At 48.7% G+C, this 17,921-nt stretch overlaps 1 protein-coding gene across 9 annotated transcripts in view; it reads left to right on the top strand.

Moving 5' to 3' along the window:
• Positions 1 to 12,311: 12,311 nt before the first annotated feature.
• The window catches only part of Macrod1 (mono-ADP ribosylhydrolase 1), a 156,159-nt gene continuing 150,549 nt past the window's right edge, over positions 12,312 to 17,921 (top strand). For 6 of the 9 annotated variants that reach the window (XM_063280960.1, XM_039099939.2, XM_039099857.2 and 3 more), the window contains exon 1: positions 12,329 to 12,750. In XM_063280960.1, coding sequence (XP_063137030.1) covers positions 12,459 to 12,750 — 292 coding nt within the window. In that variant the 5' untranslated portion in view covers positions 12,329 to 12,458. Of the gene's footprint in view, positions 12,751 to 17,921 lie in introns of all 9 variants that reach the window. The other 3 variants (XR_010063054.1, XM_006230677.5, NM_139337.2) reach the window with 2 other exon arrangements.

Below are 17,921 nucleotides of genomic sequence, written 5' to 3' on the forward strand. Positions count from 1 at the left end.
GACTCCTAGGTCTCCTCCAAAGAGGCTGAGTGCTGATGAGTTGAGAAAGTTGGAGGAGAAATAAAGGAGGGGGAGGTTCTCTTCAGTTCCTGTGAACCTCTACAGAGCACCAGACTCTCCCTGCCAGATGCTTGGAGGACCAGAACAGTGGTGATTATCTAATCACTAATCAGACAGCGGAGGGCAGTCCGGGGGCTCCACCAGCCTCATGGCTATAAATACCATCTCAAATGACTCCTAGAATTCCAGCTTCATGTCAAAGCTTGCTTCCAACTCCCAGGCTTGTCTGAGTAGCTGCCTCCTGACTTCTTCCTTTCATGCTGGCAGACACTTCCGGGAATTTAGATCAGGTCCCATAATTGTCATCCAGCCTGGTAGTCCATCAACCGTGACATCACTAGTCCTCTAGCAGTTTTTTTTTAAGATTTATTTATTCATTTACTATATATATAAGTACACTGTAGCTGTCTTCAGACACACCAGAAGAGGGCTTCGGATCTCTTTACAGATGGTTGTGAGCCACCATGTGGTTGCTGGGAATTGAACTCAGGACCTCTGGAAGAGCAGTCGGGTGCTCTTAACCGCTGAGCCATCTCTCCAGCCCCCTCTAGCAGTTTTATCTGGAAGCTGAATGTTAGTTTGATTTTTTTTAAACTGGAGAGTTTTAGCTATGTAGCCCTTCAGTAACTTTGAACTTGGAATCCTCCTGCCTCAACCTCCCACAGGAGGTTGAACTACCATGTTCAGCTTTCTTGAGTCTCCTCATTCACACCCTACACTCAGTCCATGAGCAAGTCTGATGAGCAGCAGAGACCTGGTACCTCTGCCTCTGATAGCAACAGAGAAAGCTGTTGTCTTCCTGATGAGGTAGCCAGAGTGAGAGGGGACAACTTCCCAAAGTGTTTGTCAGCCTGTGCTCCCAGGTCATGTCTTGTTAGGCGTGCAGCAGGGTACGTGACAGATGGGGGCTTATGTCCTTCAGAAGACCACTGAAGTGAAGCTGGCTGCCTTGGCTGTGGCAAACAGGAGCTCAGAATACCCCTCAAAGGTTAGGGAGTCAGACCACCTCTCAATTGGGGACCACTGCTTGAGGAAGTGGCCTCAGTTTCTGGGATAATCCTTCTGACACTAGGATGTGTGCATGAGTGTTTGCCTGCATGTGTGCCTGTGCACCATGTGAGTCCCTGGTGTCCATGGACACCAGAAGAGGACATCAGATTCCCTTGAACTGAAGTTGTAGGAGATTGTGAGCAACCATGTGGGTGCTGGAACCCAAAATCAGGTCCTCTGCAGGAGCATAAATGCTCCTAACCACTGAGCCATCTCTTCTACAATGTCTTGGCCTTTTAAAAAGGTCTTTATTTTATTTTATTTATTTTATTTGGAACAAGGTAGGTATCGTTGGCTGGCCTTAAACTTACTCTGTAGACCAGGTTGGCCTTAAACTCACAGAGATGCACCTGCCTCTGTCTCCGGAATGCAGGTATTAAAGGGGCCACATCACCAGGTCTTATAAAAGTCTTTGAGACGGTATCCCTTGTAGCTGAGGCTGGCCTCCAACTTCTAATCCTCCTGCTTCTATCTCCCAAGTGCTGGGGTTACAGGTGTGAGCTACTGCATCTGTCTCTGGCCATTTAACTTTATTTATTTTTATTTTATTATTTATTATTTTGTGTGTGTGATGTATGATGTGTGTGATGTATAATGTGTGTGATGTATGATGTGTATGTGATGTATGATGTGTGTGATGTATGATGTGTGTGTGTGTGATGTATGATGTGTGCGTTGTGGGTGACAGAGCACATATATGGAGATCAAATTTTTGCTTCTCTTCTACCAACAAGAGTTTTTGGAATTGAATTCAAGTTGTCAGGTTTTTATGACAAGAGCTTTTACCTGCTCAACCATGTTAAGGGGCTTAGTTAACTGTTTTTTTTTTTTTTTTTTGTTGTTGTTGTTGTTGTTGTTGTTGGGTTTTTTTTTTGTTTTTTGTTTTTTGTTTTTCTTTTTTTCGGAGCTGGGGACTGAACCCAGGGCCTTGCGCTTGCTAGGCAAGTGCTCTACCGCTGAGCTAAATCCCCAACCCCTAGTTAACTGTTTTTGATGTAGGATTGTACGTATTTCTGGCTGGCCTCAAACTCACTGCAACCAGTGATGACTTTGAGCTCTGGGTCCTCCTGTCTCCTCCCCCCTGGAGCCAGGATTACAGATGGACAGCACCTCTGACTTTTTGATTTTTTTTCTTAGCATCCAGCAAACCTGTACCCAAGTCACCCTACAATTTCATTTACTAAAGAAGAATTCTGTTCTTTGGATGAAAATAAGCAAACCAGGGGCTAGAGCGTTGGCACTGGCTACTCTGTAGAGAACCTGGGTTCAATTCCCAGCATCCACATGATAGCTCACAACTGTCTGTAATTCCTGGTCCAGAGGAGTTGCACTCTCCTCTGGTCTCTGTGGTTAGCACACATTCATGCAGTGCATATACATGTGTGCTGTAAAAAAGATGCTGCAAGAAAAGCACAAATTTAATTTAGTACCTGTCTTAGGGTTTCTATTCCTGCACAAACATCATGACCAAGAAGCAAGTTGGGAGGAAAGGGTTTATTCAGCTTACACTTCCAAGTTGTTGGTTCATCACAAGGAAGTCAGGACTGGAACTCAAGCAGGTCAGGCAGCAGGAGCTGATGCAGAGGCCATGGAGGGATGTTACTTACTGGCTAGCTTCCCCTGCCTTGCTCAGCTTGCTCTCTTATAGAACTCAAGACCACCAGCCCAGGTACGGCACCATCCACAATGGGCTGGGTCCTCTTCCCTTGATCACTAGTGAGAAAATGCCTTATAGCCAGATCTCATGAAGGCATTTCCACAACTGAGGCTCCTTTTCCTGTGATAACTCCAGCTTGTGTCAAATTGACACACAAAACCAGCCGGTTCAGTACCTTAAAAAAGATAAATCTTTAAGACAAAACAAAATGGGGACTGGAGAGATGGCTCTGAGGTTAAGAGTACTGTTTGCTCTTCCAGAGGTCCCAAGTTCGATTCCCAGCAACCACATGGTGGCTCACAACCATCTGTAATGGGATCCAATGCCCTCTTCTGGTGTATCCGAAGACAGCTACAGTGTATTCATATAAATAAAATAAATCTTAAAAAAATAAACAGAAGCAATATAAAAATTAGCACACCAGATCTGGGCGATAGTGGTACATGCCTTGAATCCCAGCAACTGGGAGACAGAGGCAGATGGATCTCTGTGAGTTTGAGGCCAGCCTTGTCTACATAGCAAGTTCCAGGACAGCCATACACAGAAAGACTTTGTCTTGAGAGAGAGAGTGAGAGCGAGAGTGAGAGAACACATAGCAGATAGCAGGAGAACAAACAGGAAAGACTCTGATTGTCACCCTCCGTGAGCACAGGCACCCACAAACACTATGCCTATACACATTTGGGTAGGTGGACACATGCACACACACCACACATATATGTGTAATAAATAAATGAATAAGTGAATAAATAATGTATCTTTACCTTTCCACTTCATTTCTCAAAAAAAAACCACATCACATTATATATTATATAATGTTTTAATGTATTTTCATTTTAGAGTATTTTACATTATGTGTATGAGTATTTCCGCTCACATGTATGTCTATGCACCACCTGCGTCCAGTGACCACAAAGGCCAGAAAAGGTTGTGGGAACTGGACATATGGACAGTTGTGGATGTGAGCCACCACAGCCACTGCCATAGGGGTGCTGGAATTGAGCCTGGGTCTTCTGCAAGAGCAGGGGCCCGTAACATTTGAGCCATCTCTCCAGTCCCAATTATAACACAGTCTTTTAAAGCCTCTGAATATGTAAGTTCAAGATCCAGCAGAAAACAAGCCACATGTTTCAAGTCCAGCTTGGTCCACACAGCAATTTCCAGGTCAATTGGGTCAACACAGTGAGAACCCTGCCTCAAACACCAAAAAAACAAACAAAAGTTATTGTTTTTAAAAAGATTTTAGTTCACTTTAATCCATCTGTCTCATAAACGTCTACCGTCGTCTAGGTGGCCTGTGGAGGCAGAGGAGGGCAGTCACAGCCACTCCCAGCCGTTCCTCCCTGATCCACTGCAGCCAGGGAAGACCTGCCTGGCTCTCTCTTTTCTTTTTCTTTTCTTTTCTTTTTTTTTTTTCGGAGCTGGGTGCCTGGCTCTCTCCACATGGGACTTTCACTGGCATCTGACATGATCCTCAGGCACCCTCCCTCATGGGACATAGGGTAGCAGAAGGAAACCCCGTGCTGGGTAAATTCTCGGTTTACAGCGGCAAGCTGTCGTCTGTCCTTGTTTGCATACCTCTATAATGGCACACAATGCCAGTGAAAGCGAGGATAACTGTGGCAGGCAGGTAATTAAGGAAAATAGGGAGAGAGAGAGGTACAACCTGGATGAGGGCCGAATATTGTTACCACTCAGAGTAGACATTAGGACCTGGGACGGGCAGGGACTGCCATTCACCTGCCGGATGGGACAATAAGGAGCGGAAAGATGTCTGGGCCACACCCGAAAGCCTCAGGAGCTTGTGTGCCTCTGTGTGTGTGTGTGTGTGTGTGTGTGTGTGTGTGTGTGTGTGTAGTGTAGTGTAACCGGGAGATTTGAACTCAGGACTTTAGGCCTTGTGACAAGCCCCTCCAGCAGCTGGAGTCGTCTCACTGATCCTACCTTATTGCTTTAGCTAGGAAAGGCTCTTTCACTGCAGTAGCGCACCATTTTGGCTAAGCTGGCTGACCAATTTGCTCCATACGTTGTTGGAGATTTGTATTTATGTCCTCAAAACAAGCACTTTTATCCAAGGAGCCATCTCCCTAGCCCCTTGCGTTTTGTTTGAGTCCAAGATGGCTTTGTACTCCCTATGACCTATGTAACTGAAGATGACCTTGGATCTCTGAGCTTTTCTTTTTCTTTTTTTTTTCTCTGAGCTTTTCTGATCTACCATCCAAGCGCTGAGATTACGGGCAAGCCCCACCACGCCTGGCTCTGACTGGTCTCAGGGTTTGTATTTGTTTTAGACATTTTTTGTTTGGTTTATTTGTGTGTATGTGCACATGTGCCACTGCACACATATAGAGGTCAGAGACAATTCTACCTCCTTCTATCGGGTGGGTCCTGGTCACCAAGTTTGGCACTGAGTGTCTTTGCCCTTGAGCTATTCATTACCCCTTCCAGGGTGCTAAGGACTCTACTTCTTTGCTTGCATTACAAGAGCATTACTGAGAGACCTCTCTCCAGCCCTGGGAGCTGGCTTATTCACTCTATATATTTGTTCTGTGGTTTTTGCGGTAGAGTTTCTCTATATAGCCCTGGTTATCCTCAAACTCTCAGAGATCTGCCTGCCTCTACCTCCCAAGTGGTGGGATTAAAGGTGTGTCCATCATGCCTGGCTTTGAAACTGATTTTTTTTCTTTTCTTTATTTCCTTTTTCTTTTTTATTAGTTTTTTCATGACAGGGTTCCTCTGTATGGTTCTGGAATTCACTGTTGACCTGGCTGGCGTGGAACTCATAGAGATCCGCTTGTCTTTCTGCATCCTGAGTGCTGGGATTAAAGGAGTGTGCCGCTGTCACCACCGCCCTGGTTGGAACTGATTTCTCGATTGTCTTTGCCTACCCGGTGCTGGTATTATAGGAGTAATACCACATATACCTCTGTGTTCAGTTTGTACTTATCAATCTTTTTCTTTAAAATTTATTTATTTACTATGTATAGTATTCTGCCTGCATGTATGCCTGCAGGCCAGAAGAGGGCATCAGATCTCATTACAGATGGTTGAGAGCCACCATGTGGTTGCTGGGAATTGAATTTAGGACCTCTGGAAGAGCAGTCAGTGCTCTCAACCTCTGAGTCATCTCTCCAGCCCCCTTAATCTTCTTTTCTTTTCTTTCCTTTTCTTTTCTTTTCCTCTCTCTTTCTTTCTCTCTTTCTTTCTTTCTTTCGACAAGGTTGTTGTGTAGCAGTGTCCTCTGAGACTGAAAGATTCCTTCCTGCAGGGAAGCTTTTTTGGCAGGAAGGTGACAACTTAAAATAGTTTCAGGAAGTCCCTAAAACCCACCACTAGGCCTCTGCCTGCCAGACTAAACAAAAGCAGAGTCCTTCTCAGAGGAGGACAGCCACGCTCTGAAGAAGACTATAAGGCTAGGCCCTCTGCCTAGAAGAAGCCAGCAGAGCTGCCTGGAAGAGGTTTAGACAAAGTGAGTCACTTGGAAAGGACACCCTCCATCATTGAGCTGTCTGCAGGCTGTGCAATGTGCTCTGGGTTCCTAGCTTTTGTGAGCTCTCACCCACACTGGGGTGGACTTTGACAACGCAACTATCTTTGAATCTTTCTGCTCCTGTCAGTAACCCCTCACCCATATTCCTGCAATAGAACCAGTAAAACTCATTGATTAACCAAGTTGCATTTATCTGTGTTTTAGTTTATTATGAGCTCCCTATGTGGAGTGAGTAGTCCTGTGTGTACCATCTCCCCAGGAAAGGTTTTGTCACATAACACGTGTGTCCCTGGCTGTCCTGGAACTTGCTCTCTAGACCAGGCTGGCCAAAAACACCCAGAGATTCACCACCTCTGCTTCCTTGTGTGGGGGTGCAAAATGTGCCAAGATACCAGCTTCCATCTACTGCATTTCAATTCGGTGAAATGTAGTTAAAAAACATCTATTGGGGAATTTAATTACCTATGTTTATAATTGGCATCCATTTTTTTAAAAGGAGCGAATCTGCAGAATTTATGAGTTAATTAAATATTAATCAAAGAATAGTAAAGCAATTGTTATTTTTACAAATATTGGTGGATTTATAAGTAGAAAACTAGCTTTGCAAGATGCATTTGGCTGTTTAAGGAAGCCTAGTTCCTTTTAGATGTCTACATTATAATAAACAGCATTAATTTAAACACAGTGGTAGGAGCAGTGGTAGGAGGCGCTCTGCATGAAAGCCTCTTTCTAATGTTAAACCCACAGTAGACAACGCCCCACTGGAGGACTCAGTATTCCGGAGACTTCCATGCCTTTGCTTCTTCTCCTAACAAATATCTATTTCCCTAATCCCAGTAGCTGGGAGGTAGAGGAGGGAGGGTCATGGGTTCAAGGTCATCCTTGGCTACCTCTATAGAGAGTTCCAGACCAGGGATTAGGGGTGTGATTCAGTAGAGTGTTGGCCCACCTCATAGAAAACCTTGGGTTTCACCCCAAGTACAGCATAAATCTGATGTGGGGCTCCCACGTGTTATCTCAGCACCAGAAGTGGGACAAGGAGATCAGAGTTCAAGGTCATCCTCTGCTAAACATCCACTTGGAAGCCATCTGAGCCAATGTGACCCTGTCTCAAAAAGCAAAAGATAAACTATGGAGAGCTTTTGGGGCTGCTTCTTGAAACTTGGCAGGAGCTTGACATTGGGCTAGGCTAAGGAAGTAAGCTCAGGCGAGAATTTGACTTTGGGCCAGGACAGGGAAGTAGGCTCAGATAAGGATATTTACATTTGGGTTAATCCAGAGCTCAAGGTAAACTCAGCAGTGGCATTTCTTTAATATTGGCCATCCTGATGAGCCCCTAGAAACAGTGACCACGGGACTTTGTGTATTGCCTTGTTTGTTCCTTGACCATGACCTGATCTTATTTTGCATGTACTTAGGTATAAAAGCAGACCCCAGAGAAATAAATGCACTTCAGCCTCAGCACTGGTTGGAGTCATGTCATAACGTTGTTTTTTTTTTTCTTTTCAATCCTCCCTCCTTCCCTGGAGACCCAGTTGATCAACTGAGCTGGCTTGGTCAATAAGTGACAAAAGGCCCGGCTCAGATTCTGTGAGGGCTCCCTCCTAGCATCAAGCCCTGCCTCTGCCCAGAATCCCAAGTCTTTGGCCCAGGAAGCTGGCAGGTGAGATGTTGGCTGAGGCCTTCATGAGGCTGCAGTGTGGGAGCAGCCCTGAGTCCCAGCAGAAAGAATGAGGGTTGTCAGCTTTAAATCCTTCGGTTCTCCAACTGGGACCTGTTTGCAAGGTATGCTGGTGTAACTGGCAGAAAGCCTGTGGGGATAACCAACCGACTGATTGGGTTTAAGGTCTCCTCCAGGAGATGAAGCCCATCCCTGACACTGCTCAGGTGACTAAGAACGGGAGACTAGATAGGTGACGAGTCTAGTGCAGAAGGAAATGCTACTAAAGTTATTTCTCCTGTGGTGAAATGAGCCAATTCAAACAGGTTAGAGTACCTACATAAAGGCAGGTATATTGTGAAACCATTCACTGGTCCCAAAGGACAAGGTCAAAAAAGTACCCATGGGGGGCTGGAGAGATGGCTCAGTGGTTAAGAGCACCAACTACTCTTCTAGAGGTCCTGAGTTCAATTCCCAGCAACCACATGGTGGCTCACAGCCATCTGTAAAGAGGTCTGATGCCCTCTTCTGGTGTATCTGAAGACAGCTACAGTGTACAGTGTATAAATGAATAAATCTTTAAAAAAAAAAAAGTAGCCATGGGAGGGAGGCAGGGGAGGGAAGAGAAAATGTGCACACAGAGAGAAGGGGAGAGATAATCCAAAATGTCTGGATTACACGGGAAAGAGCATCCTGGGGAGGGGAAGCCCAGCCCCTGGGCTGGGAAGTTCAGGGTAGAAGGGCATGCTCTATGTGGTAGGGACCAAGGGATGCTGGGAGAACCTGGAGGCCAGATACACTTTGGTATGTTAAGTATGTACCTCGGCTGCTAGTCTTGGGTCTGACTCTCAATATTCTGTTCTTCTAAAGGAATTTAGCAATAACACAACTTCTCATTCTCCACATTCTGCTATACTAATAGAAGGGTATCTTACTCCTGTAGTAGATGGGATCAGCAACAGGCCCCACAGCTGGACAGTGTGCAGTGAGTAAGAGAACATGAAACACTCAGCCTGAAATGCGGTATCTCCATCAAATCCCTCCCCCAGGGCTCAGGAGCCTTGTGAAAGAGGAGGCAGAATGACTGTAAAAGCCACCAGAGTGGAAGAGGGACACCAAGGAAACCAGGCCTACTAAAGATGGCAGGACTGATACACATGATATACAGAGTGTGGAGAGTTTTGGGGGCTGCTTCTAGAAACTTGGCAGGAATTTAACATTGGGCCAGGACACAGAAGTAACTCAAGCAGTAATCTGATTTGGGGCTGGAATTTGACTTTGGGCTAGCCAGGGAAGTAGGCTCAGTTATTTGGCCATCCTGATGAGCCCCTAGAAACAGTGATCACAGGACTTTGTTTATTTGTTTATTGCCTTGTTTGTTCCTTGACCTGGAACTGACCTCATTCTTCGCATGTACTTAGAATGGTATAAAAGCAGGCTGGAGAGAAATAAACCCACTTCAGCCTCAGCACTGGCTGAAGTCATGTTATAGTGTTGTCTAGTTGTCTTTTTCTTTTCAATTCCCTTCCTTGAGACCCGGTTGACTGAGCTGGCTTGGTCAACAGAGGTTGCAGTATGCACAGGGCCTACATGAGTCTGGATGGATCCCAGCACTGAGGGGGAAATGGACGCAAGCCCCAGCCCTCAGCCCAGATACTATCTCCAGTACACAATTGCTTGTAAAGGAAAAAATTATTTTCTCCAATGGAGTCTCCTTACAAGCCACTGCTAGGGCTCCATCATGGACTGCCAACACAAAACAAACCCAATAATCTTTTAGGAGGTCCCTTGTCTCATAATGCTTTGTCTCAGCATCAACTTTATCTTTCTATTTCTTCCTTACAGATACTCTCTCAGCGAGTTTATGGGATCTCTCTGTGTATGAACGAGAGCCTCTCTGCATCTACATGCTCTTCCTGTACATTTTCTTTGGCTTTTTCTTTTTTCCTTTTCTTTTTTTTCAGAGCTGGGGACAGAACTCAGGGCCTTGCGCTTGCTAGGCAAGCGCTCTACCACTGAGCTAAATCCCCAACCCCTTCTTTGGCTTTTTCTCTCCTGGTCATTTCTTTGCTTGTCCCTTCTCTTTTCTTTTCTTTTTTTTTTCTTTTTTTTTTTTTGGGGGGGGGCGGGGGAGCTGGGGACCGAACCCAGGGCCTTGCGCTTGCTAGGCAAGCGCTCTACCACTGAGCTAAATCCCCAACCCCCGCTTGTCTCTTTTCTAGTTTGTTTGGTTTTATTTTATTATGTTTTTAGATGCCTGTTTGTATTCTAATGAGAGTAATGAGAGAGGGGGGGGGGATATGGGTGTATAGAGAGTCAGTGAGGATCTGGGAGGAGTTGGAGAAAGGGAGGAGAGAGGGAAATGTAATAAGATTTTATTGTATGAAAAATATCCTTTTGGGGGGCATTCTAGACAGGATTATCTGTGTAGCCCTGGCTGGCATTGACTTGTTCTGTAGACCAGGCTTGTACTGGTCTGTCCGCCTCTGCCTCCTGAGTGCTGGGATTAAAAGGTATGTCACCACACCTAACTATCAATTAAGGGGGGGGGGATGAGGGCTGTATCTAGTGTGGACTAGGTGGCAGGGGTTCTGGGTATCCAGAGTCCAGGAGCTGAGCCCCAAGGGCATGGATTTCAGGCCATCAGTGGAAGGCAGCCTTCTTCTTAGGGGTCAAAATGTCTTTTGGGTGGGACCTTTGTCTTTTCCCAGAGTCCCCTCCCAAGTCTTTGGAAGGATGGAAGGCAAAGTGAAGGCCCTTCAAGCTGTCCACACTAAATCCTGGAACCTGTGAATATGGCCTCAGGGAAAGGGAAACTGAGGAAGCATAAACCAGCTAGCTGATTGTGGGCAACTACTGACTTTTTCCTGGATCCTGATTGGGCCAGTGTAAGCACAGCCTGGAAAATGGTAGATGGAGAAGCCAAGAGCAAAGTCCCCACCACATAAAAGATGTGAGAAGCCTGAACCATTGTCAGACTGCAGGAAGGAACTATTGGAAGGGCCACATGACCTCTGGCCACTGGGAAATCCTGGGACAAGCTCTCTTAGAGTTTCCAGGAAGGAATGAAGCCAGAGACATGTAATTCTGGTGACTTACCCCAGAGTCTTGTCTCACAAGAACTTAAACTGAGAAGTCTGCATTGTTTACGTTGCCAGGTTTGTGCTGAGGATTCAATAGGAGGGTCATTCACTTCGCTCTCTTTCCTTTTTGTTTTGTTTTCCAGGAGCTAAATCTTTATTTGAAAAGTTTTGGGAACAAGGTCTGGAGAGATGGCTCAACCATTAAGGCTGGCAAGAACAATTTGTAAGAAATCTTATGTTCGGGTGTTTTCCTGCCTGTGTGTTTGTGCACTACTTCCATGCCTGGTGTCTGGCAAGGCCAGAAGAGGGCGTGGCATCCCTTGGAACTGGAGTTACAGATGTTTGTGAGCCACCATGTGAGCTCTGGACCTAGAATTCTGGTCCTCGGGAACTGCATCAAGGGCTCTTAATTGCTGAGTCATTTCTCCAGTCCCAGGATTTAAATCCCGCCCCATCTCTCTCCTCTTTCTTTTGAAATAAAAAGTAGGGTCTCCCTGGGTTGTGGAACTGAGTATGAATAGTGGCTAACCTGGAACTCCTGACCAACCTCTCTGCCTTTAGAATGTTAGCGTTACAGGCATATGTCATTAAGGAATACGAGAAAAAAAAATGATCCTATTTAGTTCACCGGAGTGTTCCTATACACCCAGATTCATATTTTCTGTGTGTCTCTGTCCCTCTCTCCTTAATATTGTTAGATTGACCTGTTGACTGAAACAGGGTCTTACGATGTGGCTGCCCTGTTAAGTCAGGCTGACCCTAAACTTTCCTACGATCCTCGGCCCTCACCCTCCCGAATGCTGGGATTGTATGCCCCACAACGCCGGTTTGGCACCTAGGTTTCTTCCTTTCAAATCTCACTAATGTCTTGCTGGCTACTGTGGAATTCAGTAGGAGCCGCTTGGCCCTTGGAGCTTATGGAAGGTCTAGCTCTTCCGGCCATCTCTGCTAGGCGAAGTCGCCCCAACCTGACACATAGGTCCACTGCACATATTACCTCCCCTTGGCAGGCTGGAACCTGCAGCTGCTGTGGACCAGACGCAGAGCTGGGTGATGTGTAGGGAGCCAACACAAGTCCAGGTCTCTCTATGCTTGAAAAACACGCGATAGGGACCAAGCTGCGTTTTGAGCTACGGCAACTAGGCGAAAAGACCCAGGAGCCGAGGTAGGCGGAAAAACCCAGGCGCGGAGTGCCTTGAAGGTTGACTGCAGCCACCCTCGAGAAGACAGACAGGCTGGGTGCGCACGTGTGTGTACGAGTGCGTGAGCGCAGTGGGCCCGACTGGGACTACAAGTTCCAGAGTGCCCAGCGGCGCGCCGCCCGCGGTCTCTAAGCAGGTCGCCACGGGCTGGCACGCGCCACTCTCGTCCCAGAGTAAATAAGGGACCGAGCGCGACTCTCCAGAGCACCGTAAATAGAGTCCGAGTGGGCGGGGAGCAGCCCGGCACCGCCTGCTCATGTCGCTGCAGAGCCAAGTGTCCGGCCGCCTGGCACAGCTGCGCGTGGCGGGGCAGCTGCTGGTCTCCCCGCGCCCCTGGCCCGGCCGCTCGGCGGGTGGCCCGCGGCCCCGTGGCAGTGCGTACGGTCCCCTGGTGGCGCTGGGCCAGCACGGCTACTGCGCGTGGCCTTCGGCGGGAGTTGGGGCGTGGGGGGCGGCAGGGCGTGGAGCCTGGGTGCGCACCTGGGCCCCCCTGGCCATGGCCGCGAAGGTGGACCTGAGCACCTCCACCGACTGGAAGGAGGCCAAATGTAAGTGTGAGAGCAGGGCGTGGGTCTCCCCGGCCGAACGGCACTCCACGAGCACCTGAGACACTTGGGAACCCCCTCAGCCCACATCCATACCCAGCTCCCACATCAGGTTACCCCTTGACTGAACGAGTGGGGAAGGCGGTCTCACCTCAGCAGTGGTCCCCAGGAGCCCACCCCCCGACCCTCCCCCCGTCCCCACCCTCCCACCCCCGAGATCCTTTGGGACCTGCCGCCCTCCTTCATGCATGCACAGGAGGAAAACTGAGGCCCAGGGCCAGAGTCCACTTCCCCAAGGTCAGGCTGGGAGTGTGCAAAGGCAAAGTGTGGGAGCTTGGCCTATCAGGTAGGGTCAGATAGCCCCAAGAGTGGCAGCTCGGGTGTCGGCTTCTCTGGTAGTATGGTAGGTGCCCGTTTTGCCCTCCTGCTGGCTTCTGGCCCCTTGCCAGCAATCTGCCCCTTCTTGAGGGACTGGCCTCATAGAACTTGGGAGAGCAGGCTGACATCGGGCGTGAGCTGTTGAGAATCACTAACTCCCCAAAGAATGAAAGTATTTCCCCTCCTGGACGGGCATGCCAGGAAGGGGCCATGGGTCCTGGACGACCTAGTCTCTAGCAGGAATGCAAAGTGCAGAGTCCCAAATAGCCCTGAGTGGCAGTCCAGCTGCCCCTGCCTTTCAGCGCCAGTCCCTCCTCTATTACTCTGAGCGGATCCTCCTCCCAATGAGCGGCTAATGCGCCTGCCTTATTGGCTGGGCCACTGGTGGGCGTGACCACGGGGGCTGGGCCACCTGGGTCTCAAGCAGGGTTAAAGGTAACCTCAGATTGGTTTTAGAAAAGAGAAACTCCCTCTTGTTGCACGTCCGCACAGGATCCTGAAGCACTTGGCGGTCCTCTTTGGAAGCAGTCAGAACTTACCACTCTCTCACCCTTGGCCGGGAGGGAGTTGCGGTGCTGGTCCAGAATTCCAGCAGAGGGAGTTAGTGTTCCTCCTTAGAGTCCCGCTTAACCACAGGGAGCAGCAACCGAGGGAGATGGGGCAGTACCAAACCCAGTGTAGGGTCTGCCTCTATTTCTAGTCCAGCCCTTCTCCCCTTAGCTCCCCTTTCCTTGGTGACCCTGAAAACCAGCCTAATCTGGGAAAGCTGATAGGACCTGAGGTTCCTCAACTGCTGGACTGATGCAGTTTTCTCCCCTTCTCTGCCAAGCTGGGTCTGTGTAAGTCAGGTGAGCTGGTCCTTGAAGCTCTGGAGAATCTGAGCGCTACTTGCCATTTCCGGTGGGTTTATCGGGACTACAGAAGCCAGCGCTACTGTGTCTAGCTTTTAGGCTTTTGCATGGGTTCTGGGGATCAAATTCTGGTGTCTAGGCTTACATAGCAGGTGCGTTTACCCACCCACTAAGCCATCTATCTCCTCGGCCCTCATTCAATAAACTTTTACCTATTGGGGCCAGCCGTAGGATTCAGCAGTGAGTGGCCAGGCAACAGTCTGTGGAGAAACACTATGGTGGCATAGTCCTCTGTGCACATGAAGAAACTGTGGTGGCTGGGGCCACCTGAGCTGGGAAGGTCAGAGGTGGCCTATCTGGGACCTGAGGTAAAGCAACCAGCTGGGGGAGGGCATTCTAGGTTCAGGCAATAGGGCTAGACTTGGAGGAGGTCGTCCCATTGTGACCAAATGCAGTCCAGAGGCGCTGGTGACAGGGGCTGGGTGGTGAGACGAGGCCTCTCAAGTTTCAGGTACCTAGTGTGTGGAAGCAGGTGCTCCAAGCTTCCATGGCCTGGGACAGCAGGCTCTGAGCGTGGAAATGTGGGGTGGTCTGGTCTAAATCTTCCTTTTATTTGTTTTATTTATTTATTTGTATATTTGTTTGTTTGTTTGTTTATTTTGAAAGAGAATCTCTATAAGTCCTGGATGTTCTGGACCTTGTTATGTCAACCAGGCTGGCCTCAAACTCAGAGCTCTACCTGCTTCAAAGACTTTGGTTTTTTGTAAAGAAAAAAAAAAAAAAAAAAGGTTAGGGTTGATGCCACACACCTTTAATCCCAGCACTTGCTTGGTAGAGGCAGGCAGGTCATTCTGGTCTACCAAGTGAGTTCTGGGCCAGCCAGGGCTACAGAGTGAGCCCCTGTGTCTGAAAACAAAACAATAATCAAAGTCGTCCTCCATAGCCCAGGATGGGCTGGACCTCACTCTGTGGTGCACATGGACACATTATGACCTCTGTATAGTATGCTGTCTTCATGTACCATGTTTGGATATCCATTCTTCTGCAGACGGGCATTTGGGCTTCTCGTGCATTAAGTTACTCAGACGGTTCTGACACGAGTCTCTAATGGAATGTGTGCTCAGGGATATAACTAGATGAGGACTACATCTAGATGATTGCTTTCCTAGGTGATTTTCTGTCAAAGACTGGCACACAGAGTCACACGAGATTGATGTGTAGGCAGTTAAGGGTGGAAAAAAAATATAACAGCAGGGGGTGTGGAAACTCCTGGGCCTTTGGGTGGGGGCTCCTCACTTTTTGGGAAAGTCAAGGTACAGTCTTGGGGGTTGCTCAGTGGGACACACTCTCATCCAGAGCAGCAGTGCGTTAGTTTCTGCTTGTTGGTGACCACACTAATCCCAAGTAAGGGAAGAAAGACGAAGGCAGAAGGTCCCCATGCACAAGGCATGGTGAAGTAGCTCAGATCAGGGTGGTGCATATCTGTGCTCCTAGTACTCTGAAGCAGAGGCAGGAGGATTGCTGTGAGTTGGAGACTGGTTAAGCTATATAGCAAAGGGAAAGTAGGACCGTGGTGGCTGGAGTGGTGACCGATGAGAGGCCTAGAGCGAGGCAGGAGTGAGGCCTGACTTGCAATGACCAGTGCCTGGTCCTGCCAGCCAACTCCCACCTCTGGACCAGCCTTTCGAATGTGACCCGAGGCTGTGGGGTGTTCAGATTCAGAGTGTAGTCTCAGGCAGCTGGAGGCAGGTGCAGGCTGCAGGCAGCCAGCAGGAGGGTAGGTGGGAGGCAGGAGGGCAAGCAGAGGTGCGGTGCTTCAGAAGGGTTCGACCCTTCCAGCAGAATCTCCGTATGGGGTGCTGCTCTGTGCCATGCCCATTGCCTGCTGTGGTTCAGCTGGAGAGGTCTTGCCCACGGCTCAGCTTCTTCTTTACCTCTGTGTTGGCTGCCGGCTTCTCTAGATTCGTTACTGTTCCACATCAGGACAGCCACCAGGCCAGGTCCCCTCATCAGGAGACATGTAGGCCTTTGGGTTGGCCTTGTTTTTGAGACAGTATCTCCTATAGCCTAGGCTGACCCCTAACTCCCTATAGATGATTGGGAACTTCCGATCCTCCTGCCTATACATTATTCCAAACGCTGAGGTTACAGGTGTACACCACCAAGCCTGGTTTATAGAATCCTGGGGAACAAACCAAGGGCGGAGCCATGAAGTTTTGTCAGGGCAGATTTCTGCCAGGTCTGTTTTTACTGATTAGTTAACCTAATGCCCTTGGCTCTTGGGTACCACGGGCCCTCTCTCTAACTAGGACCTGTTTAGAAGACTGGAAATAGGGACTGTAGAAATGGCTCTGATTGCTCTTTTGAAGGACCTGGGTTCAATTTTTCACACCTACATTGAGCCTCACAATCTCTCTGAATTCTCCCGATCCAGGGATTAATCCTCTCTTCTGGCCTCTGAAGGTGCTAGGCTTGTAGGTGACGCACATACACACACGCAGGCAAAACACTCAGAGAATATAGTACAGTAAATGAATCTAAAAAAGAGTTACCTAAAAGGAAGACCAGACACCTTTAATTCCAGTAACCCGGAGGCAAAGGCAGGCAGATCTCAGCCTGGTCTACAGAGCGAGTTCCAGGACAGCTAGGTCTACACAGAGAAACCCTGTCTCAAAAAAGCAGAGGACTGGAAATATTTACAATGGAAGGCAGTTGGCTTAAGGGGACTTAAGCAGGGGCTATCAGGAATGTCTATCTAGGGCTTCTGTTCTAGCCTTGACTTCTTGTCTCATGCTGGGTCAGAATGCTGTACTGAAAAAGAGAAGGAATGTTGGTGCTATCAGAGTCCAGCAAGCCCCAGGGTCACTGCTGCATGCTCCCCGAGCCTCTATTTCCTTATCCATGAAATGGGACCAATAGCTCCTGCTGCTGTGTTGCAGTCACATTAGGGTGCCAGCCTAGAGAGCATCCCCTTGCCCATCTCTTCCCAGGCTCCTGTCCTCTCTGTGCTGGGCTCTAACAGTCCGGTCTGCATTCTCTCCCCCTGGTACCTTGGTATGATCTCAGTGCCTCAGCAGCAAATACTGTTGCAGGGGCCAGGACTCACTGAAGACCTGGGGGGGCCTCAGCTTAGTGTCTCTGATGGAGCTGTTGAGCCAGCATACTGTCCAGGCACACCTGAGAATCTCTTCCATGTTGGGGTGCAGCCTTGGCCCACTCCAGTGTGTACGGAGGCAGGTCCAGAGCCGCAGTGGGTTTTGTACTCTGTTCTCCGCTGCTCGTGCCATAGGCTTGGATGAGTCGCTGCTCCCAGGGGCTGGTGAGCACAGGTGATTAATGCCACAGAAGCCGCGCACTGCTGCGTTCAGGTGCCCAGCCTTATCAGCTGTGCCCACCTGGAGTTCTGCAGACTCAGCCTCCCGCCTCCCCCCCACCCCGCCCAGCCTGCCTCATCTCTCTGAACGATGTCTTGCAAAGTGCCATAAAGACACTTCTTAAAACACATCATTGAATTCCCGTTTGCCTGGCACGCTTTATGGCTCTGGCAGAGTTTGCTTCCTCCTGCCCAGCTTTCATGCCCACGAGCCTCTGGAAGCTTAGTCTGGGGTCAGGCTTCCCCATCAAAATTTACTGCGAACATCTTTTTACAACACCTGTCTCAGTGAGCCGTGAAATACTCTTCGCCTCTTCAAAAATGAAAGAAAATGAAAATGCATGTTTTACATCTTTTATAAAAAAAAAAAAACCTACTTGTGCTTTTTAAGTGTGCATCTGACTTGATGGAAGGAGGCAGGCAGTGACTGCTGTGTGTGGCAGAGCGGGCCTGGGAGGTGACCCTGAAAGATGGGACTGAGCTGAAGAATGAGTGCTTGGGCCTTGGGGCAGAGAAGCGTCTCAGGCGGCACCAAAGGAACCTGCCATGGCCAGGACCCTGTTTGGAGATGG

This window comes from Rattus norvegicus, chromosome 1, assembly GCF_036323735.1.
Source record: "Rattus norvegicus strain BN/NHsdMcwi chromosome 1, GRCr8, whole genome shotgun sequence".
NCBI classification, from domain to species: Eukaryota; Metazoa; Chordata; class Mammalia; order Rodentia; family Muridae; genus Rattus; species Rattus norvegicus.